The 26,103-nt window shown below is 28.1% G+C and overlaps 2 protein-coding genes and 1 long non-coding RNA gene across 3 annotated transcripts; 2 read left to right on the top strand and 1 right to left on the bottom strand.

Moving 5' to 3' along the window:
- Window positions 1–2,875: 2,875 nt before the first annotated feature.
- LOC136082229 (uncharacterized) lies at window positions 2,876–4,309 on the top strand. The gene is made up of 2 exons (XM_065800793.1): window positions 2,876–3,199; window positions 3,288–4,309. The coding sequence occupies exons 1-2, from the start codon at window positions 3,105–3,107 to the stop codon at window positions 3,649–3,651; spliced, it is 459 nt and encodes a 152-aa protein (XP_065656865.1). The 5' UTR covers window positions 2,876–3,104; the 3' UTR covers window positions 3,652–4,309.
- A 1,209-nt stretch (window positions 4,310–5,518) lies between these two features.
- Window positions 5,519–6,573, top strand: LOC136082495 (uncharacterized). Its single transcript, XM_065801902.1, has 2 exons — window positions 5,519–5,573; window positions 5,744–6,573. The coding sequence occupies exons 1-2, from the start codon at window positions 5,519–5,521 to the stop codon at window positions 6,571–6,573; spliced, it is 885 nt and encodes a 294-aa protein (XP_065657974.1).
- A 10,168-nt stretch (window positions 6,574–16,741) lies between these two features.
- On the bottom strand, window positions 16,742–25,252 carry LOC136082815 (uncharacterized). The gene is made up of 3 exons (XR_010639738.1): window positions 25,173–25,252; window positions 17,776–17,818; window positions 16,742–17,450 (listed from the first exon to the last, which is right to left on the bottom strand). It is a non-coding gene; the product is annotated as an uncharacterized LOC136082815 (long non-coding RNA).
- Between the last annotated feature and the right edge of the window lie 851 nt (window positions 25,253–26,103).

Here is a 26,103-nt window from a genome sequence, read left to right as displayed (position 1 = left end):
AGAAGAAATTGAAGTTGCGTCTTGTCGACAAAGTGCTACCACAGTTGCTTTATTGGGAGTAAAAGTACTACTAAATCAGATATCATTCTACATTCTTTCTCGTTCATCTAAATTGAATCATCGATGTTAAAATCCAATTCTAAATCTAGAAGTGCCTTTTTAGCACAATAATTTTTTTAATTTTAAGTTCTCATTTAAGCTGCTACATCGGATTTTAAAATCCGTGATTAAATGGATGTCCTTTCTAAACTCAATTTTTACGTACTTTTGTAAATAATTTTCATTTCTGTTTGGGAACCTTTTAAACATTTTTACAATTTTCCTAACGCTTTTGTTATAACCAATATTTTGGTGCCTAATTTTAACTTCAGATGTTTCATTAATTAACTATGAACCATTTGAATCTCGAATATAATCTTTCTCTTCAAAAACAATTTCTACTTAAAATAACGATAACTAAAGTTTATTCTTTTATTAAAAATGTTTAATCTTCCAATTAGCAAGTTCTAAAATTTTATTTATTTTTAATAATATATTAGTTTTAATATTATACTATATATACATTTTTTTTATGTTTAATCGTACAAAATATGTACGATTAAACATATAAAAAATGTAAATATAGTATAATATTGCAAATAAGCAATAATGTTTTTAGTTTGCATTATCGATAAAATACAGAAAGGGGGAGAATAAAAAAAAACATTGCAAAGAGGATAAACAGTTACAAAACCAAGCAGCTACAATTCCTAAGCCTATATTTACATTTTATGTCTAAATTTCTTAATTAAAAATTAAGCTAAAACTTTTTGTACTTTTACATTTGAAGACAATCCCAAAATCTCGGGAAATTTTGGAGACTAATCCTGGGATATCGGAACGAATAATTTGTGCGGAATCCCAGGATTTCGAGATCCCGGGATTGCCATACCTATTCACAGAGTACTGGCAGGCACATTTTATACTTGGACTTTTTGCTGAGTAACATAAAGCTGATATTTTTTATTTTAGGGGAACTTGCAATTTGTGGGTACCCTCACAAAAAGCTAAATATCTTTTGATTAAACTATCAAATTTGTTTAATCTTATTTTGCTTGATCACCACTATAAATGCATATCTTATTTAATATTAAAAACTATATGTTTATGAATTAATCTATAATATTTTAAGGTTAAATTAAGAAATTATATATTTCTATTTATTCAATATGGTACATTTTTGATTTCATGACCCAAAATATTTTTTTTTCAATTATATGAAAGTCTATGATCTAACAAAAAAAAACTTATTTGGTATATTCGGACAAGTTGTTTTTATTTTCAATTGTTAAGGCGGTTCTCCACTAGTCGAAAAATGTAGCGACGCGCGATATTTTTCACTGCTCCACATGCGCAAATGAATCAAACTTGTGTACCGCAAAAACGTGTCAATATCCACATGAAAACAAAAGCGTTTTTTGCTTTATAAAAAATAATAAAAATTTGCGATAAAAAAGAAGATGGAAGAGTTAAGATTTTTACTTCTTGACAGAAAGTTATTCATGAATATTTATATATGGCAAAGAGAAAAAAAAGAAAAAAAAAAAAAGACGTTTTTGGATAAGAAAGATTTACAACGAGAGAAAGTTAAAGGGGGAATATCAGACTCTTTTTAATGATTTGACACTTTATGATCATGAGATTTTTTAAAAATATTTTCGAATGTACCTTTCAACTTTTGAAAAAATTTTACAAATTGTGGCCCTTGATATAACAAAAACTAATACGAAAATGCGTAAACCTATTTGTGCAGAAGAAAGACTTGCGATAACAGTAAGGTGTTTGGCAACTGGGGATGCACATTAGGGCATGCCAAAAAAAAAAATTTTTGGTCGCGCTTTAAAAACCTATTCTATACATAAAAATAAGCAAAAATATGAATTTTCATTGTTCTATCTCAATTCTAGGTGCCAGAAGATGAAATCAAGATTTTACGAAAATACGCAAAGTATGATGAAATTACATGAAGGATGGCAAAATAACAAGATTGCACCATTTTGTGTTTAGTTTAAGATTACAATCACTACATGACATATCTATTATAAACTGTTAATAATTTTTTATAGCTTAATAGTTAAAAATAGTTAAAATAACATTAACTTTTTCATAAGAAATGGGTCCAAAAAAGAAGAAAAATGTCCATGTAAGTGAAAGTGTCAGACGACCATTATATCTGTTAACTAACCCAATTTCACAGCTACCAAATACACAGCTTCCAACCAATGGTAGTATTTTAAGATATTATCAATATTTAATTTCAAGTAAAAAGAAAAGATTTATTAAAACACAAATTAACATGGCCTGTAAGAAGCAAAAAGGAACAAGGAACTTGGTGTGCAAAAGTAAGACATAACTGTAAAACATAAACATTTTTATTCCTAGATTAAAGAGGACTAAATAATTATTTTTTCAGGTGCAATAAATGTTAAATAAATAAAATATTTTTTAAAAATATAAATTAGGTAGAGATTTTTGTGACCTTGAGACGCAATCAGACTGCTTGATTAGACAAATAGTCAACATTTGGACCAAACCAGGATTTCAAGCATACATCATTTCAGAATATTCAATTCTTGACAAACTTCAAGCTCTACACAAGAAGTATCAACTTTTGAAAAAACGTGTTACCCTGAAAGATACCAAAGATACTAGAGAAAATATTAAGAATGAATTCATTTCAACAATGGAACAGTTGTTTGACATAGGCAAAGATAACTTAGAGCGACTGATGAGAAGTGACAAAATAACACCAAGAACACAAGCTGCTATTGAAGAAGACCTAAATTTCTATCTAGACCAGAAAACAGACAGGTAAGAGTATCAATTATATTGTAGCCTTTTTGTAAATTTCTCTATATTAATCAAATTGTTAGTAGCGCAGCTACTTTATGTAGGGCTTTCAGTCTGTCTGTCTTTCAGCTATCCATCTGTCTGTCCATCAGAGTAAGTTATTGCATTCTAATGTTATACATTTTTGTTTTAGGAAGTGGTTTATTTCTAAGCCAGATAAAGAGCTAGCTACCATCATTGAGAAACGACTAGAAAGGTATAAAAGACAAGAACAAATGAGAATGAAGTACCTAGAGGAGAAAGAAAGATGCAAATCAGCTCCCCCACCACTTGATGAAAGTGATGAAAACTTGACGCCAACTAAGAAAAGGTAAAACAAGTGTCATAATTACTTTAAAACTGTTAAAAAACTTACTTCTTAAAAATGAAATCCTAACTTATTTATGTAAACATTTTAGATACAAGTCTGGTCCAGCCAATTTGGATATGTTTGACTCAACTTTGACAGATCCAGATTTTGCTGTAGAAGAAGACTCATTCGAAGGTAGTGATGATGACTTTGAATATGGTGCTGCTCATAATAAAACCCCAAAAGTCTTACCTAAAGGCTCAATGCAAGTAAATAAAAAGATTACAAGAGAAGAATTGATGGCAGTAACTACACCTATTTGTGCTAGAGGGTTAATCAGCATTGAATTACAAACCTGGCTGTTGTCGTCTGTTGTTAATTATCTGGGAGGAGATGTTAATCAGATGGGCATTTCTAAATCTAGTATTTCAAGAGAAAGAGCGAAAGTAATTGAACATCAAGGTAATTTTTAAAGGGACACCTAAAGAAAAAGTCTTTTATGCCAACTTTTTGCCAGTCAAAATTAAGTTTTTTTTTTCAAATCAAAAAGTTTTTCTTCAGATGCCATATTTCTTATCCCTGATTTTCTAATGTAAGTCTATTATAAATGAAAGTTATGATTAAAATCTTACTATACCTTTAAAGAGTGGAATATTTACCTAAAAATAAACCATCATAACAATAATATATTGTGTTAAAAATGATCTTTATTTAGGCAATACCATCAGAGAAAATTACAGAGAGACAATGGCTGGAAAACATCTTGTTCTCCACTTTGATGGCAAGCTGTTAAAACATTTAGATGAAAATACCTTGCAATCTGTTGTAAGAGATAGAGTTGCTGTCAGTGTTACTAGTCCTGAATTTGAGAATAAAAACGATCTCTTACTTGGTGTTTTACCTGCAGAGTCTGGAAAAGCTGTTGATGAAACAGAAATTATTCACAACTTACTTGAGTCCTTTGAAATATGCAATGAAATTTTCGCAATTGTTGCAGATACTACCAATGTTAACACAGGAGCCCATGGAGGAATTATAACCAGGTTGTGCTATATTTTGGGAAAACCTGTTCTCTGGCTATTATGCAGACATCACATGTTTGAAATAGCAATACATAAGGCAATTGTAATTGTCCTTGGACCTACTGCTGCACCAGATAGACGGTTCTATAAAAATTTCAAGAAGGACTGGGAAGTATATCACGCCATAATTCAAAAAGCTAACCTGTCTGAGTTTAAGAAATTTGATGAGAAGAAGCTGGAAGTTGGATCTGAACTTCATAAACTTTACCTGGAAGCTCAGGAATATCTGAAGTTTGCTCTTAATCACGAAGTGTTTCCAAGAGATGGTTATAATCATCTAGTTAAGTATGCTGCTTTTTATTTAAATGTCTCATCACCAAAGCTGAATGGTTTTAAAATTTATCAACCAGGAGCCAATCACAATGCTCGTTTCATGGCTGACAGTCTTTACAATTTAGCTATTGTTATGACATCAGGTATAATAGATTTGCTGCCTAAAGATCAGTTACCTCACCTGGAAAAGTCAGCTTTTATATGTGCAGTTTTTTATGCTCCATGGTATTTACGTTCATACAAAGCAGAATATGCTGTTAAGAATGATTTCCTGTTAATCAAGTCAGCTTATGTTATACAACAAGAGTTTGATGTCAAAATTGGCAATGCTTTTCTGAAATTTTTTCAGCAACACTCTTGGTACCTTGCCCCAAAGGTTGCTGTGTTAATACTGGCAGATCCAGATTTTGAAGAGAGGCTTGCAGTTCTAGACAAGCTGTTGACCTTTAAGGTACCAGATATCAACACTATTCCCAATGGTAAACCTGATGCTGTCCTAGTTTTACCAACCTCTGAGGTAACAGAGTTGATTACACAGGAAAGTTGGGCTCTTTTCATTGTTCTAGGCATACAGGACGAAATTCCTACCTGGAAAACAGGTTTAGCTGCTGGAAAGCTGGAGGAAAATGATTCCTATATATCATTTTGTGAGTTTGTAAAATCTCTAAATGTTACAAATGACCCAGCAGAGCGGAATATCAATCTTATACAAAGATATATCAGTAGCACATTAAAGGAGGACAAAAAACAAGATATACTGCTAGTTATCAGAGAGCACAGGGCATTAATATCATTAGAAGCTGACCAAAGTGCACTGGCCAAATTGTAAAATATCTGTTATAGTAACAATATTAGATTTTAAACTAAAAAATACCTTTCCTAACTTTTTTATTTCTTCATTTTCAAAAAGAATATTTTTTTTCAGAAAAAAACAACGATTTCTCGTATTTGCGTAAAAACCTAAAATCATCTTCCAGCACTAAATATGGTCCTAGAGAGTTCAAATTTGGTTTATATACTTCTTTTTATGTATAGAACAGGTATTTATACCGCGACCTTTTATTTTCTGAAAATCGTGATATTTTGGCATGCCCTAATGCACATACTACAATAGCGGCTAATTATCGAATGTCACCAGCCACTGTTGGTAGAATAGTTTATGAAACTTGTAATGCTATTTGGAATAATTTGTTACCTGAATACGTATAAGCGCCTAATTCTGAAACTGAATGGGAAAAAATTGCACACGAATTTGAAACAAGATGGCAATTTCCACATTGTATTGGTGCCATTGATGGTAAGCATGTTCAAATGTTTGCTCCGGATCGATCAGGATCAAGCTATTTTAACTATAAAAAGATACATAGTATAGTATTGATGGCCGTCTGTAATGCGAAGTACCGTTTTATTTTAGTAGATATTGGTGATAGTGGCAGACAAAGTGATGGAAGTGTTTACCACAATAGTCAATTAGGATTTGCCATAGAGAACAACATTTTAAAAATTCCAAAAGATTCAAAAATGTCTAATAACTCTCAAAAAGTTTTGCCCTATGTATTCGTTGCAGATGATGCATTTGGGTTAAAAAGACACATGATGAAACCATATGCTTTTAAAAATCTTTTAATCGATAAATTTGTTTTCAACTATAGACTTAGTAGAGCACGAAGAGTTGTTGAAAATGCCTTTGGTATTGCATCGAGTAGATTTCGCGTTTTTCATAAACCAATTATAGCTAATGTTGAAAATGTTATTGCAATAACAAAGGCTGTAGTTGCTTTACATCATTTTCTAATGACTGAAAATATAAATAACAATAATAATTACTGCCCTTCAAACTATGTCGATCAGGATGGACCGAATAGATTACAACTTGGTGATTGGAGAAAAAAGGCGCCAACTGTAAATGGTTTAGTTATAAATAGTAAATCAAATAACTACTCTGACACTGCAAAAAAAGTAAGGGACTCCTTTAAAGAATTCTTTAATAAAGAAGGTACAGTAGATTGGCAGTTAAATATCGTAAAGCAAGTAAAATAAAATTAAAAGTATTATATATTATATTATGTATAAAAGTATAATGTATTAATTTATAATAATTACTTTTTTGTTTTTTATCTTTAAGAAAAAAATAAATACAACTTCTTCTAAATGTCTTCATATTCGACTCCAAATTCTATTTCAAATAAAAGTTGATTTATTTTTAACTTGGCTAATCTTGCTTTTTTTATCGGCAATCCTTGCAACACAGGAATAAGACTATTACAAAAAGAAGACATTTCACAGATTGTTTTATTTTTTTCTTCCAAAGAATCAACTATGCGATTGTCAAGATATTTCATTTGTTTTAAAAAAAGGTTATCCGATTTTTCTATAACTGATTTTCGCTTCTTATTTACGCGTATATCTATACAGTTCTCACTTGAATCATCTGCAGGTATAAAAGGATGAGAAATAGTAGGCGGGGTTGTCAATTCTGTATTCAAAATAATATTACTCTCAGTCAGGTTTTTAGGATTTGTTAACTCAGTAGTCAATTTTAAATTACTGTCAGTTGGTTTGTTGGAACTTTTTTCATGTAGAAAAATCATTTGATCAAAGTATTACACTTTGGTAAGAAAAGTGCTCCAGCTCCAGATCTTGTAAGAGCTCGTCTTTGATCTTAATATTTTTTAAGATAATCTTTCAAATTCTTTAAAGTTTTTTGTAAAATGAATACTAAATAGAGAATATATGAATTTATAAAATGATAATCAATTTTTTACAATGACTAATCTATTTTTTACTAATATATTTATGTATACCTAAATTGATATATACATACACACATATATACATACATACATACATACATACATACATACATACATACATACATACATACATACATACATACATACATACATACATACATACATACATACATACATACATACATACATACATACAAACATACATACATACATACATACATACATACATACAAACATACATACATACATACATACATACATACATACATACATACATACATACATACATACATACATACATACATACATACATACATACATACATACATACATACATACATACATACATACATACATACATACATACATATATATATGTATATATATATATATATATATATATATATATATATATATATATATATATATATATATATATATATGTATGTATATATATATATATATATATATATATATATATATATATATATAGAGAGAGAGAGAGAGAGAGAGAGAGAAAGAAAGAGAGAGAGAGAGAGAGAGAGAGAGAGAGAGAGAGAGAGAGAGAGAGAGATTATGTCAGTATATTTTACAAATAGAGAAATAGAGTGGTCAATGTTCTTAAAGAACGGAGCAGTAATAAATTAGTAAAAATCATTTATTTATCTTCAACAAGCTGTTTCTCCTTTGACAGTTTCATCAGGAAACTTCCTGATGAACCTGTCAAAGGAGAAACAGCTATATACATACATACATATATATATATATATATATGTGTGTGTGTGTGTGTGTGTGTGTGTGTGTGTGTGTGTGTGTGTGTGTGTGTGTGTGTGTGTGTGTGTGTGTGTGTGTGTGTGTGTGTGTGTGTGTGTATGTATATATTTGTTTATAGCAAAATAAAGTTTTATACCATCTTGATGAAAAATTACTGAAAGCTGTTTCCATGAATTTACTTTCATATTTCTATCTTTGTAGCCTTTTTCATTTGTGTCCCAGAGACACCGAAATTTGCGAACAGCCTCAATGAAGCTTTCTTTATCAAATCCACCTCCAATTTGATCTTCATTTGGTTCATTTTCATTATATTCTATCAATTCTACATCTGAAGTATCCATCTTTATTTTTATTATTTTTCATTTAAGTAATGTGATTGGCTTGTTATGAAACGACAAATAGTCGAGGAGCGAAAAGTCAACAAACTTTCAACTATTTGCGTAGCGGGTTTTTTCGCAGCGAAGTTGTTATCCCTGTATTGTTGATTCATCTGCGCATGTGGAGCAGCGAAAAATTCGCGCGTCGAGACATTTTTCGACTAGTGGAGAACCGCCTTTAATGATCCAAATTCGTTATTTTACGCGCAGTCATATAGATGTTTTTAACTCAGTCGCGAAAGGGTTAACTAAAGCTTTGAACTATGGCATTATAAAAATAGTTTTCCGAATTGTATTTCCGAATTATTTTTTATTTTACAACAATGTGTAGGTTGATATAAAATCATATTAAACATTTTGTCTCGCAAGTAAAAATAACGAAGCATGTGGTAAAATATAAATTTCCTATGTGATGAAAATTAACCTTGTATCAAAATTAAAACATTGAAAGTCTTATTATTATTATTTATTTCGTTATTTATAAACATTTTACAATGTTCTTGTTTACAAGTTTCATCAATAATATTTAAATAAAAATTAAGAACGACACGAGCAAGAAAAAGACAAAGGTCTTGACATAAAGCCCCGATAGTAAGCGTAAAGTATTTTTACAAGTTTCTCATTATATAAATTTACAAATAATCATTATATAAAACACATAATTAATACAAGTTAACACATAATGACAATAAGATAAATTGACAATTTTATAATTGACAATAAATAAGACAATGACGATAAATTGTAGGTACGAGCGTATCCTTCGATTTACGGCACCGATCTTGTAATCAAAAACTTCGACCATTTTAGTGAAGCGTATGTGTTGTAAGAATGTATTTTCTTGTGTTATTTTGTAGAATTTCATATCAACATTTATATTTTTTGAAAAGTAGAATAGTTAAACATTGTTTTTGTGTTGTTTCTTTTTGAAGTTACCACCGTTATCGTTGAATTAATGGTTCTTAAAAACTTCGTTTTTGATCAGATGTAAAATTCATATTAGAGAAATGTTGATAACTTTTTTAAATCTATTGGGCCCAGTGCAAAAACTTATTATCTAAGTGCATGCCAAAGTTCATTAAAAAATATTATGTAGCAGACACCTAATTTTTTGTAGCAGAATAGATACTTATGTGCAATAAGAATGTGTTATTTTGTAGAGTTTTGAACCAAATTATTATACTTTGGTTCAAAACTCTACAAAGTATATACTTTTTCTAAAAGCATATACTATATACTTTTAGAAAAAGTTAAAAGTTAGGCATTATTTTTATGTTGTTCTTTTTAGTAGTTACTTTTTAGTATCATTAAATTTACTGTTCTGAAAAAACTCGTTGTTGATCAGATGTAAATTTTATATTAAAGGAATGTTGATAACTTTTTTAAATCTATTTTTCCCTGTGCAGTAACTTATTTTCTAAGTGCATGCCAAATTTTATTAAAAAATATTGTGCAGCAGACACCTTATTAGTTGTTGCAGCATAGGTACTTAAGTTTAACTTTTTCCGGAGAATAAAGGTAGGCAGAGGGGGGCTAACAACGATCTTTTTAAAAGATCGTTGTTAGCCCCTCTCCCTCTATATGTATATCTATATAATAATATATTATAACAATAATAAGAATAACAATAATAACAATAATAATAATAATCATAATAATATATATATATATATATATATATATATATATATATATATATATATATATATATATATATATATATATATATATATATATATATATATATATACATATATATATATATATATATGTGTGTGTGTGTGTGTCTATAATAGATTTGAAAACGATATACAATGATGATAATTATTATATTTATAATTATTTTATAGTAATATTTTATAGTTACTTTCATTATTTATTAAAAATTAAGTTTAAAAATAAATTTATCATAATAAAAAGGATATGCAAGTTGGTTATGATAAGTGAGTGGGATATCACTCATAGACTATCATAATACTATGTCATCAGTATCATAACATAATTAATAGATTATAGGTGATATATCACCAGATGATAACCATATGGTTATAAAGCTTATAATTATTATCATGATAAATTATTTTAAGCCATTGGTAAAGTTAACTCATGATTGATTAAACTCAATATTTATTGCATACAAATGATATCAATTAAATGTTTTTCCTTAAAACAGAAACAAGTAACCAATTTTCACTGGAAATTCTTTTTTTATTTTAGAAATAACTCTATGTGACATGGTATGGTATTATGGGTCCCAAAAAGAATATGGTGTGTTTCGTGGTGCAGCGAAAAACTATTTAGAATCAAACTTTGCATTGCTTTTGCAGGTAGATAATTGTAAAAATGGGCTTGCAATTTTTTAAGAGATTCGAAACGTTTTGTTGACTTCTGCAACGAGCCTTTCATTTGTCAAGCAACAACATGGAAATCGAAAGAAAAATGTGAAAGGTAATTTTTATACTATTTTGATGAAACAGTTTATTATTTTGATTAAAATAGTAATTAAATAAATTTAAAAAAAATTAGGTACATTTATAAAGTAACAATTACACTCATTTGTTCTTTACAATGATGGTGAGTTGATATTAGTTTTTAGAAATAATTGTTTCCTTTTTTTCATAGGAAATGTGAAGATATTGCTATCAATGGCAATAACTCTAAAAACACAAGACATTGCTGCTGTACCTGGGTGGAAATTATGCAGTAGTTGTTACAAAAGGGTACATTGTATAAATAAAGAATTAAAATCAATTGATCAATGCTATATTAGGATTGAGCCTGAACAAAAACAACGTTCATCTCTCAATGAAAGTCTTGGATCTATAGGTGTGTCACCTGTTAAGCTTAAATCAATTCCAAAACACCAACGATTACCAGCTGCCAAAAGAAAATTTGATCAAATAACTGGAGCAACAGCAAACAAAATAAAAAAAGTTTATGATATTGATCCTATGATTACATTGACACCATCTTGTACACCATTAAGTTCTTCAATTGATAACCAAATTGACGATCTATACTCACTTTTAAATGAATTGAAAGATAAGATAAAAAATGTGACATACTCCGCAAAAATTCAGATATTAACACTAACTCCAGAATCATGGTCACTCGTAAAGTCTGCAGAATTTTTTAATGTATCTAATGACCTAGTACGAGAAGCTAGAAAAGCTAAAAAAAAAACATGGAATTTTGCATAAACCATCATCAAAAAAAGGAAAGTCGCTTTCCCACGCAACCATTGATCTTGTTCATAGCTTTTATCAAAGCGACGAGTACACACGAATGCTGCCTGGAAAAAAAGATTTTGTGAGTATAGGGTACAGGCAACACATGCAAAAAAGACTAATATTGATTAATTTAAAGGAACTATATGTAGCTGATGCTCTTAAAATTGACAAAGACTATAGAGATTTGATGGAAATGATTGTTTGCAATAGGGATAATGTAGAGTGCATGTTACATCAATGTCCGTTATGCCCTGGTATTGCTGCTTTAAAAGAATTCTTTACAGCAAAGTTTGACAACAGCGATAAAGAAATAACAATTAACCAATGGCAGCATACAGATAGAACTACGCTGATCAATCAAAAAATTAATATTGAAGATGTTATCGACCTTATATGCAATAAAATAGATAAATTAACATCTCATTCACTTATAGCTAAAAGTCAAGCCAAGTACCTCAAAGACTGTAAAGAGTTATTAAATCAAAATGAGTGTATAGTATTGGGTGACTTTGCAGAGAACTTCCAATTTATTGTTCAGGATGAGGTGCAAAGTTACCATTGGAATAAACCAAAATGTACACTTCACCCTATTATTATTTACTATAAATCAAATGATAAACTACTATTAAAGTAATTTTGCATCCTTTCTGATGACGCTGAGCATGATGTATACTTTGTATATAAAATACAGCAGCTCATTACCAATTACATTAAGGCAAACATTCTACAGATTAGTAATATTAAATACTTCACTGATGGATGTGCAGCACAATATAAAAACTTTAAAAACTTTATTAATCTTTGTCATCACAAAGAAGACTTTGATATTGATGCTGAATGGGTTTTTTTTTGCTACTAGCCATGGTAAGTCTGCTTGTGATGGCATTAACGGCACAGTAAAACGATTAACTGCACAAGCTAAATTAAAAAGAACAGTGACTGGACAGATTTTGGAGGTAGATAAGATGTTTGAATTTTGTGTAACCAATATAAAAAACATTCAATTTATTTTAGTTTATAAAATAGAAATAAATGAAGTACGATCATCATTGCAACCAAGGTTTACTATGGGAAGAACCTTGCCAGGAACAAGATCCTTTCACCATTTTATACCAATTGATAAATATACAATTTCTTTTAAAAGGATGAGTCAACAAACTGATGTTCAGACATTTAAGCTTGTGCAGATACCAAATGAGCTGGTTGTGCAGCAAGTTATTTATAATCATATGGACTATGTAGCTTGCATGTATGACAGCTTTTGGTGGATTGGAATTATAAACAAAAAAGATGAAGGAGAAGGAGATTATAAAATTCAATTTATGCACCCACATGGTCCCAGTCCAAGTTTTTCTTGGCCTGCATGAGAAGATATGTGTTGGGTCCCATCAAATCATATTTTATGTACCATTGATCCGCCATCTACAACAAATGGTCGTGTATACAAAATTTCAGAAATTGAGTTGGCAAAAATTATTGAACAAAATAATCAAGATTTTTAGAAAAAGTTTCTATTGCGTCATTATTTTTATACTTGTATATAATTTTTTTAAATATAGTTACAATATAATTGTATGTGTAATTAGCACAATTTGGCCACACAAATAAAAATCTCTTGGTAACTTGTCTTTATATATTTTCATTAAAACATTTTTGGAAAGATTTGGTAATATGCCTAATTGCGACCCCCAACCTAGCTGGCATCCAAAAGCTTGATGGAAAAATTTCAAGAAAGCAATCCTTATTTTATTGGTATAACAAAATTAGCAAAATGTATATATATTTTTCGTGGTAGGGCGGGTGAGGGGGAAGCCTACCCCACTAAATATTTATACATACCTAAAAAATTATCATTGCTCTCAAAATGACTTAAAAAATAACTTTTTACAAAATTAGAAAAATTTTCGTTTTTTTTGGGAGGGCGGGGGGGGCCTACCCCAGGTACAAAAAATTTAGAATTTATATTTATATACATCTATTATTGCCTTTAAAATGACTTTGAAAATGACTTTTTACAACCAGAAATTAAGATATAGCTAATTTTTTCATTAATAACTTAGCAATAAATTTTATGCTGACTCAGCATTTATATAAGCTTTACTTGAAAGGCTGAATTTAGAAAAGTCAAAAAATGCAATTATATATTTTTAATTAATAGTGAAGTTTGATACCTATATTGTAAGTTATAGTAATGCCTAAAAAAAAATTATCAAGGTGACATCACAAATTTGACCGTCAAAATACCCCAAAATAAATGCCATTATTATTCAATTTACATGTACTTAACGTAGCCTAAAAATTTTTTTAATCGAATATTTGTATCCGCCATATAGAAGATTGTCTATGTACCAAATTTCAAAATGATACCTTATTTCGTCCATTAGTTATTGCTATTTAATGACAAAAATACATTTTGCAAAAAATGCTGAGTCAGCATAAATAAGAAAATTGAAACCTGAATATCTCAAGAACCGTAAGGGGTTGGAGGTTCCAAATTTTAAATTTTCTTAATTTTTATAAACCCTATAACATATAAAAAAATTAGCAAAATCCCAAACATGGGGTGACATGACCTGGATGATTTGACATGGAATTACCCATATATATATATATATATATATATATATATATATATATATATATATATATATATATATATATATATATATATATATATATATATATATATATAAATATATATATATATATATATATATATATATATATATACATTTTATAGGGATTATAACATTAGAGTATTTATCTTCGGAGATTATGCTTTTCTGTGTGCGTTGTATGGCATCTCAGGAGCCTCAGGTATACTTATAAACTGATAATACCTCAGGTATACTGAATATATATATCCTGAGATGCCATACAACAATATATATATATATATATATATATATATATATATATATATATATATATATATATATATATATATATATATATATATATATATATAACATCGTCGTAATGTTGCTTCTCTTTCTCTTTTCTACAAATACTATAATGGGCACTGCTCGAAAGAGCTAACGTCTCTTGTGCCATCTACTAAAATTCATTCTCGTGTTACTCGTCATTCAATTAAGTGTCATCCTTTTTCTGTGACTGTTCCTAAGTGCTCCAAAAACGCTTATTCGTCTAGTTTTTTTCCTCGAACATCAGCTCTTTGGAATTCGCTTCCTTCATCTTGCTTTCCTGATTCATATAATTTGCAATCTTTTAAATCGTCCGTCAATCGTTATCTTGCTCTGCAATCTTCATCTTTTCTCTTACAGTAACTTCCAACTTTAATTAGTGGCTGCTTGCAGCCTTGTTGGAAGCGAAGATGTTTAAAAAAAAAAAAAAAAAAAAAATATATATATATATATATATATGTATGTATGTATATACACATATATATATAAATATATACTAATTTTGGTATTCATTTAATTATAATATGAAAATCTTAAGGTATTCACTGTTGTTTGTTCTGTAATGCAACAGCAGACGAAATGAAAATTTGCAGAAACGAAAGACCAGTAATTGATATCCGCACAATTGAAAGCCTTCAAATTGGCTTTAAAAAATTCATGGAAAGTGGTGGTCTCAAGAAAAATGCTAAGTATAACAATAATGTTATAACAGAGCCAATCTTGAGAATACCTCTAGATCAGGTAAGTTTTTTATATTTATTTAATTTTGATTTACAGTTGCTTTTAGCATATTTAATTTATATATATATATATATATATATATATATATATATATATATATATATATATATATATATATATATATATATAATATATGCGGTAGTGGTGTAGTGGTAAAGCGCTCGCTTCATAAGCGAGAGGTTCCGAGTTCGATCCCCACCACGTCCCTGGTAGTACCGCGCTCGACTTGATTCTCCGCGCAGCGGCCTTGTTCGTCGAGGTTCGTGTTTCGGATTTCTAGAGTTGAGAGAGGGTTATAACCACTATTAAGTAGCCTCCTCATCTGTAGTGACCTTCTTGGCCTTGGGGAGGTGAATAACAAAAAAAAAAAATATGTATATATATATATATATATATATATATATATATATATATATATATATATATATATATATATATATATATAAAGAGAGAGAGAGATTTTTATATATATAAAGTAAAAATTATATATACAAAATTCTTATTTTTAGAAAAAAATTTATTACATATGTTTATGCATAGGCTTCTTTACCGAATTTGCATATTGCTCTTGGTGTTTATTTAAAATTTTTCAACATGTTCGAGGAAGAAGCACATGGTGTTGACATTATGATGGCAGCATCATTAAAAAGCAAAAATGGTTTATCTGAACCTTATAATAACTTTATTTTGAAACAAAAATAAATTTCTGTTTTGAAAAATTGTATCTCAGGTCTTGATGATCAAATTGAGTTAATTAGTGATGATTTTGCTACATCTATATTAACTAATCCAGATGAAGTATAAAATATTATGCCAATTTTCATCCGCGAATATGACTTTCTAACCAAAACCAAAGATAAAAAAGTAAGGAAGTCATTTAAGATTTATTTCAAAATTATTTTAAATTCCTTTATTTTTTAAAGTCGTAAACTTTTTTAAACTTTTTAAAGTAAAATTATGTTTATCTTATAGATACAAGAGTGTAATACTTTGGAAAAAGAATCTATTTTAAAGAAAAGTGAGGGACCATGTACTCAACAGATTGAGGTTATTTTGCAACAACTTAAAATTCAACGTCAGGCATATCACGGAAAAAGTTTCATAGGAAACCATGTACATAAAATGCTTAAAGTATGGTGCTATATTAATATATCTTTATAATTAGAAAGAGAGAGAGAGTAAGAGATATACATATTCATATTTTTAATTTTCATAAATATTGTGCCTTTAGACTAGGTAAATAAAATAAGTGCCTAGTAAAAAAAAATAAGTGCCTTTAGACTAGTTAGGTGCCAATCGTGGCTTCTAACTCAAGGGGGCTTGAAGGTTTTTTTGCGTCCCTGGAGTTTTACTAGGGGCCCTGTTACTAAAAACACAAAATAATCAAAATAAATATAGACCATGTTTTTTTTTTAGAAAAAATGTATACTACAGCTATGTAATTCTGTTTCAATCTGTGTTTACAATAACGGATTTGCTGGAACAATTCTACATGAAAGATCAGTTGAAGTTGGAAACAAACATAAACAACTTTTCCGTAAATTTGCTAATTGCTATAATGTCTTCTCTTCTAAAAGTTCAATAACAGCTCAATTAACACAACTTGGAATGTTTTTTTAGACACGAGGGGATTAAATGGTTAATGAAAACTCTTTCCAACCCATCGATAAATAAGTTAATCTTTAATTACTTTTATTATTGAAAAAATTATAATCCGTTTTTGCAATAAGTAGTTTAAAGGGTATTATGGAAGTGAAATTATAAGTAAATATATAAACGTGTTTATAGTATGTTTGAGAACAAAATAAAATTTATTGCTTTCTATTTATCTTTAGAAACACATATTGGTGATTTAATGCAGTTTTATCGCGCTAATTGGTCGGATGATTCAGTGCCACCGAAGTTACATATGTTGGAAGAACATGCTATTCCGTTTTTGAAAAAATGGGGTGCTGGGTTTGGATATTACGGCGAACAAGGAGGCGAATCCATTCATCACGATTTTAATAAATTATTTACCATATATCAATTCATTCTTTCTCCAACAAAGCGGTTAAGCAGTATTATGAAATCCCACCATCAAAAAACTAACCCTATTAACAGAAAGCATAAACCAACCTTGAGAAAAAGAAAAAAAGAAAGAAATTTAATTATTTTAATGAATATTACAATTATAAAATGTTAAAAAGTGTAAATAATGTATTTAAAGTGTAAAAAATGTATTTAAAATATTTATAAAAAGATATATAAATATATCTTATAATTATATATATATATATATATATATATATATATATATATAATATATATATATATATATATATATATATATATATATATATATATATATATATATATATATATATATATATATATAATACAAAATAAAGTGTAAATATAAAAATATATTTAAATATTAGACAAAAAAGAAAAAGAAAGTTACCAAGTATATATTTTTTCTTTGTTGGTTGCATTGCTTACTTGTACTAAAATTGATTATTTAACAAAGGATAATAATAATAATTATTAATAATATCAACAATATATAATATATTAGTATATAATATGGTCCTAATAGATACTAGTAGTTATCCCCCCCCCCCCCTCACTCTTGTTTAATAATGTAATGTAATTGATTAGTATTGGCTTATTTTCCTAATATTTTGTAGTGTTGATCAGTATATAGCTTGTTATATACTGATCAACACTACAAATGTGTTGATCAGTATATAACAAGCTATATACTGAAAAAGAGGCAAGCGCGCTAACCTCAGAAACAAGAGATCCTTGGTTCAAACCCATCTCTGAGCAAGTATTGCAACTACGGTAAGGAAGGAGGTGTGTCATCTTTCTGTTAAATGCTATTCTGCGGTGTTCTGTGATAAGACCGTAAGGACTTTTTGGGACACCTAAAATAAGTGACGACACGTGCAATGGGACACGGGTTCTAAAACAGTGGTTTTGCTACGTATATATTTTATGGACGCCACTGATACAACGGATACTGCAACTTTTTCTTACGGATGTCCATATTATATATACGCACAAAACTACGGACTTAGTCGTTGAAAAAATACAGATGTGTTTTTTGTGACATTAAAAGATTCTTAGGGGTCGTCCACAAATTACGTCACGCATTTTTTGACCGTTTTGGACTTACTCCTCCCCCCCCCCACCTTTTTTAAACATCGTAACTCTTTAGTAACAAGTTCGTCGCAAAACCACTAACTCCTCTTCTTTTTCATAATTGTAGTATTAATATAATATTTAAGTCACATATAAGTTAATTTAATTAAAATTTAAAAAAATAAAAAAATTTAAGTTGATTTAATTAAAATAATTTTATGTTCAAGTTAAATATGGTTGGATTTTACTTTTTAGATATCAAATTGCATTAATAGCTGGTATGTACAGTTAGACAATATTGATATATATCATGATTATTAAGATTATGATTTAGTAGTATTGTTTTTATATTTATGTTAATTTATAGACTTTAATAATGCCATATAAATTAATATAATGCCTTAATTAATTTAATTTTTTATCTATTTCAACTTTAGACAGTATTGAAGCAAAGATTAATTTTATAGCTAATTTTGTTAGTACTATTTTTCTTCTTTTTTCATTAGGCCTTCTGAAAAAGACTTTTTAGTTTTCATTGTGTAAAAGGTTTTTTGTTTTAAGATTTAATGATAACTTTGAAGCAAGTTCATTCCTAAATTACTATTATTTTGTTAAATTTTTTTTTAGACAACATCTTTAAAAACTCTTCAAGGAAATGATTTGATCATTTAAAGCACAGTGTCATGTTCTTATGTGTCAGAAGCTCAAACTCGATTTTAATTTTTAATTTTTTAATGTTTAAAAGCTTCGAGATTTAAAAACTATGATTGTATAAAGAAAAACTGTATGTATAATTGTAATAAATTTGAATGCCATGAAAATATAATTAAAAGTTATTTTATAAACTTATTTCCCTTTATTAACTTTAAGCTTAGAGAGATTTATAGAGTATATAATAATATATTAAAATTATACTCTAATATAGTTTTAGCTCTTCAATTAAACTAATAATACTATACCAATGATGAGTTTAACTCATCTGACTATCTTTAATACCCATTTTTTCAAATAAATGCAGAAAAAATTAACACAAAGTTTTGGTCTTGTTTATTTATTTTAATGCTTTGCAATTTTAAACTACCTGTCTTTTAATTAATTACATAAAAATGTTGAACTAACAAAAATTTTGACGTCCTTTATTTTTAATGTTTTAAAAATAATATGCACATTGCTCTCTCTCTCTCTATTTATATATATATATATATATATATATATATATATATATATATATATATATATATATATATATATATATATATATACATGCATAAATATATATATATATGCATCAATATATATATATATATATATATATATATATATATATACATGCATAAATATATATATATATATATGCATCAATATATATATATATATATATATATATATACATGCATAAATATATATATATATATATATATATATATATATATATATACATGCATAAATATATATATATATATATATATATATATATATACATGCATAAATATATATATATATATATATATATATATATATATATATATATATATATATATATATATATATATATATATATATATATATATATATATATATATATATATATATATATATATATGCATCAATATATATATATATATATATATATATATATTTTTAATATTATTACATTTTTATATCTCTAGTTTTATAACATAGTTGATTAAAATGCACCAGAACAAAATTCAAGAAAAAACTAAGCTCTTAACAAGCTAAACGAGTTAAAATACATTTTTACAGAAAAATTAAATTTAAGCAACAACCAAAAGAAAGACAAAGTATAAAGAAAGTAATAGTAATAATGAAGAAAATTTTTTTTTTAATTTGTACAGTTAGAAATTCTCAAAATTTATTTTTAAAAAATAAACAAACCACTCAATGTTACAAATAAAAGTTTTAGCCAAAATACAAATTAAAACTTTAAAAATAATTGGTTAGCGTATTCATTTATTTACTAATACAAAAAAGGCATTTACTTATTGATTTAGATCAGTAATATGGTTGCAACATTAACTTTTACAAAAATAAACTAAAAATAACAGTTGCTATATAAAAAAGATTATGTAGCTAAGAACCGCAGCCATTATAAAAACTCTGAAATTTATATTAACTTTTGGCACATGCGCACCTAAACTTAACGTTCGTAAACGACCGTGAAAGAAATGTTGTGCGATGAGTTGCTATGGCAACTATGATAAAAAATAAAGAAAAGGTGTTTCGGTTACCAACTGATAAAGAAGAACGTGCTCGATGGATTTCTATAATACCATGGGATAATATACTTGATAGTGACAATACTGCTGTATGTGAGCGTCATTTTCCACCCAATTATATAACAATAATTAAGCATGGTAAAATGAGACCTCATGACCCCCTTTCACTGTTTACTTGTGTGAAAAAAAGTCTTTTTCCTACAAAACCTGGTCCATCTCGAACAAATAAAACTTTGTCCGAAGTGCGGAGTATAATTCCAGGTGAACTCCATCTTTTCAATCAACAAAATAAAGTATTCAATTTTGAGCATCTTAAAAATAAGGTTAAAATTGGCAGTCTTGATTTTTTGAAAAGTTTTATTTGGTACTTCACCAACAATTCGTTATGCATACAGTCTACTGATTTTGAAAAAAATACGTCAATACCCAGAGTTTTGATAAAGATTAAGAATGATTTGATCTTTGAAGGATTTCATTGTGGTATAAAAAATACTATCCAAAGTTTATCAAAAAACAGAATAACCAAATTTAAATCATATTCACAACTTGAAGAATGTTAGAGATATCTTAATACTTTAATGAAAAGCAACAAAGTTTATGTACTTCAGGAACATTTTGATGCAATGAGTCCTGTTATCATTGGAACAAAAAAGTATAATCCTGAAATGATTATTCGTGGTTTTGAGTATTATTCGTTATCAAGATCCCTGTATGACAAACTGAGACAAGACTACCAGCTTCCAAGTATTTCACTTCAAAAACTTACATCAAAAATTAATTCTTCTCCTAATGATTCTAAGTTCATCAGTTAGATATTTAAAAAAGCAAAAAACGTTTATGAAAAAAAATGTATTTTATTTATAGATAAAGTCTAGTTAAAGCCTTCTCTTACATATTGCTTGGGTCTTTATTAGGAAAGGAGGTAAACAAACCTGACTCATTAGCATCAACCGTTCTAAGTTTTATGTTGGTTTGAATTTGTGGTGGTCCGAAATACTTATGTCGTATGTTGCAAGTATTTGAACTCAATGCTGTTCAAGTAATTGAAGTCAGTGCAAAACAACTGGCTAACTGAGAAAACTCAAACTCTAAAGTTCGAAGATGATGGTGAATTGAAATCAGCATTATGGGCTGATTTAAAACATTTACATGAAACTGAAAAAAGAAGTTTAGTTAAACTTTCAAAACTTAATGATGTATCAATAGCACCAAAACCCATCGAAAGACAAAAGGTATCTACTTGTTTCCGTATATTTTGTGACAAAACATTAGCTGCACTGAAGACATGCTCTAACATAAGTAAAACAGATGGTATCATACGATTTTTTGAAATTATATTAAGGTTTTGGAAGATTGTTTATGTTAAAAGACCATATGCAGACTTACGTTATCGTGATGATGATAGAGCTGTTGTATCTACAGAAAATGATGAAAGAATAACTTTTTTGAACAAAATTGCATGTACAGCGCAGAAAATGACCGGTATTCAAGGTCAACGTCAGTGTCAGCTCACAGTAGATACAGGGACAACACTTTGGCATACATGTTCTGCTATAATTGCTCTTGTCAAGTACCTTCTTAACTCTGGATTTTGATGCGTGGTACTTGGTAAATTTACAACAGATCCTTTAGAGAAAATGTTTGGGAGCTTCGACAAAGGTCAGATGGGACTTATTTTATAAACACTCAGCAAATTTTAGAAAAAGTCAGAATATTTAAAACCAAATTAATTTTGCAAGTGGGTGTAAATATAGATGAAGTTGCAGAAAACGAAGCAGGTCATGATTGTGAAAAGTGCAAGTTTTTATTAGATGATGATTCATCAAGTGTTTTAAATAAATTACCTGATCTGAAAGAAAAGCTGGATGTAAATGTTAAAAAAGCCCTAATTTACATTTCTGGGTATGTTACAAAAATAGAAACAGGCGAAGGAACAAAATTTTATTATGAAAAATATGGCGACTACAATGCCTGTCAATGGACTATGTTTTGTTATGCCATGTTTCATCCACTTACTGATAAAGTATGTCGAAAGTGTTTATGTAATATATTTATGTCAATTTCTGATTTTTATGGTTTCAGAATAAAAAAAAAATCTGGAGTAATTTTATGTAATATTTTGTTTAATAACCATAGTATTTTGTATAATCCCAGATCATCAAAAGAACCAAAGCAAAAACTTATAAAGCTGTCAAAGTAAATAGAACTTTTATATTTTTTCATATTTGTATTTGTACTTAATCTAATGATTTTTGCGAACATATTATCTACTAAACTCATTTTATTTTTTGTCTTGTACATTCCTTCTAGACTAGTATTGTTTCTCAATGAATGTATTATAAACCAACTGTTTTTAATTTAAAATAACTTTTTTTAATTATGCATTTTATCTATTTTGTATCAAAATTATCTAATCTAGTTTCGCTAATAAAACATTTACTTCACAGATCTAACTTATTTATTGCTAAGTTAGGATAATTAAACTTGTTTTTTACTTGAATAATGTTAAATCTGTGTTTTCTCATTCAAAACAATTTATTACATACGTTTATTTAATATGATAGATAAATCAGCTGTATTGTTCAATGGCCCCCAGTTTATCGGACATTTTGTACGTTTACACGGCCTGTTAGTATAAAGATAGCCATGATATATCAAAACAGCTGATTACTGTTAGTTTGTTGCGGAAATTTTTGAGAAAGTTGTTGAGGAAATTCGCTGCTAAGATTTATGCTTGAAGGAGCTTAGTCATTGACGTCATTTTTAAGCATGAATTACATTTCATACACGGGCTTTCTGTTCATACCGAGCGTCAGATTGATCCTATATTAGCGCGAAATTATAAATTTAGACCACTAAACACTGCGTAATCTCAATTTTATATATTTTTTTTACTGAGATCCTTTAAGTACGAACTGAATCATTTATAATATAATACATTTGTAATACAAGAAAATTATTTAGATTCTTTAACAAGTTTAAAACTTTTTGTATCACATAAAAATAACTCTACGTGTGGTAAAATAGTAACTTCCTATGTGTTAAATACCTTGTATCAAACTTGAAACAAATTTTAAGGCTTTAATAAAAGTAAAAATGTTTAAAGCATTATAAATGTACTTTGTATATGATTTCATTGATTCCATGATTCCAGAATTTTTAATATTTGTTTGTCTAATCTAAAATTGAAGACTTGCAGTTTTATTATTATGTAAAAAATTATTAGATTAAAATAAATACTCAAAATCCCGATTTGTACATACCAATATACGGATACATAAAATACCGTTATGTAAATAATCAAAGTTAAAATGAAGCTACTACCAATGTACTAGCAATGTACTAGCAATGTACTAGCAATGTACTAGCAATGTACTAGCAATATACTAGCAATGTACTAACAATGTACTAGCAATGTACTAGCAATGTACTAGCAATGTACTAGCAATGTACTAGCAATGATTCTAGTTTGTGAGTATGGCAAAAGTTTTAAAACAACTTAAAAATGAAGAAAATATTTAAATCCTATAGGCTAGGCATCTGAAGAGACACCAAACAATTTATATATTGAGCAACTTACTAGAGTTAATGCTTATTTGTACGCGTTTGTTTACAATTTGCTGCAACTAATTAACCCAAGTTAATGGCGAGAAAGAGTCGCAACATTTTCAGGACATTTTCTTATAAAATAGCTTTTTATAAGAAAATATCAACGAAAGTGTATGCAATTATCTAACTTATGACATTTCAAATTATGTAATGTTAAAAATATATCAAGTTTTACATTTACTTGAATATTGCATTGCGCCAATATCTCCTTAGTTTTAATTTATAGCATTTATTTGTCGTTTGCTTATTTAATACAGTTAAAGACATATATGAAGATATTATATACTATAACCAACGATAGAAGGAGAGTTTTTAAAAAAGCCTAAAATTTCAAAAATATCAAAACACCGTCAGGGTTAGTGTGAAATTTTTCGTTCATATGTCATAATGTTATTAATGTGCGTAGGTAATTAGTTTAGTCTGCACGTTTAACACACATCAAAGAGATAACTTTCTTATAGGAAAAAAGATTTTACATAAACTTTTACTTTTTTCAACGTTTAATAAATGGGGCTAGGGTCCTTATAGACTTTTGTATGGTCTAAAAAAATAATTATGTAAAAACTTAATAGAGAAAAATTAACGATTTTTTTTTTAATAAAAGTCCATAATTTTACAATAAAACCCAGCAGACATTTGGTCCTAAAAAGATGTCTTTTAAATGTTTAAAAGACGTTTAGAGCGTCTCATGAAGGTTCAAAAAACGTTTTTTTGGGACCATATGCCGGCTGGGGAGGTTATAACGTATTGAAAGTTGTTCGTTAACTTAAAACAAAGATTTTAAAGATTTTTCATTTTCTACTACTTATTAAAAATTATTGAATTAAAATGACTATATAAAGTATAAGTATAGAAATGGTCGACTTACCTTCACCCGCATTATACGGGTCATGGTCAGGCCATTATTCCTACATATTTAAAAGTCTATTTTCACATGGTTATTAAACATTTTATACTGATTTTAATTAATCAACACATTTATTAAATATGTTTTTTTAAACATATTTTTACAAATTGCAATTAAATAAAAGGAAAAATAAGTATTGTATTACAAAAGATTCAAAGTTTAACGTCAATTAACTCAGTTATGTGCTCATATGTGATTTCTGGTGGTATCATAACACTATTCAACTATAATTACAAAAGTAAGTACAGATTTAAAAAAGACAAAATACCTTTATAAAAATAATAAACTTGAATAAATAAAAAAACGTGTGCGTGAAACTACTCAACTTTTTAAGTTAAAAAGAAAAGTCTAAAAACAAGGACAGATTTAACGACAAAAAATTTTAAAATTGCATTAAATTTTGTACCTCATGCAAAGTTATTCATCGTCAAGTTTAAACTTTTTTTGAAAAAGTAAATATATATATATATTTGCATTTAATTTTTGCTGATTAATTTCGCATAGAAAAGATTAAAAAAAAACGATGTATATACATATATAAAAGATTTTTTAAGAATGTTCAGTGCTGTTCTTTAAGCGCTATTCAGTAAAAACTTTTTTTTTTTTATAATTTTTATTGCTTTAAAGCATATTTATAAAAAAAAATCTGTTTCAACTTAGAAAGAACATTTCCTTGATTAAAACAAAGTGATGCGTTGATTATTTCAAGTTTTACTTTAGTTAAATAAAATGTAACAAGGCCGACGATACGGTTTTCGACGATAGTTTTTTCTTAAAAAAAAAAAGGAAAGAAAAAAAAAGAGAGTCCTTTAGAAAAAAAGTAGGGTGCCTCTTTTTCCCGGTGTCGTCGGCTCTGTGTATTAATGTTGATTGAGGCTTAAAGTAAAGTAGA

The sequence above is a fragment of the Hydra vulgaris genome, chromosome 07 (assembly GCF_038396675.1).
Source record: "Hydra vulgaris chromosome 07, alternate assembly HydraT2T_AEP".
Taxonomy (NCBI): Eukaryota; Metazoa; Cnidaria; class Hydrozoa; order Anthoathecata; family Hydridae; genus Hydra; species Hydra vulgaris.
The sequence above is the reverse complement of the archived record's forward strand: the minus strand, read 5'-3'. Positions and strand labels throughout refer to the sequence as shown.

What these genes read in the sequence shown, in the direction of transcription:
- LOC136082229 (XM_065800793.1), top strand. Translation starts at nt 3,105, where the DNA reads ATGAGAATGAAGTACCTAGAGGAGAAAGAAAGATGCAAATCAGCTCCC. An exon ending in TTGACGCCAACTAAGAAAAG is followed by an intron (nt 3,200 to 3,287) that starts GTAAAACAAGTG and finishes TAAACATTTTAG; the next exon opens with ATACAAGTCTGGTCCAGCCA.
- LOC136082495 (XM_065801902.1), top strand. Translation starts at nt 5,519, where the DNA reads ATGGTCCTAGAGAGTTCAAATTTGGTTTATATACTTCTTTTTATGTAT. An exon ending in TCTTTTTATGTATAGAACAG is followed by an intron (nt 5,574 to 5,743) that starts GTATTTATACCG and finishes AATACGTATAAG; the next exon opens with CGCCTAATTCTGAAACTGAA.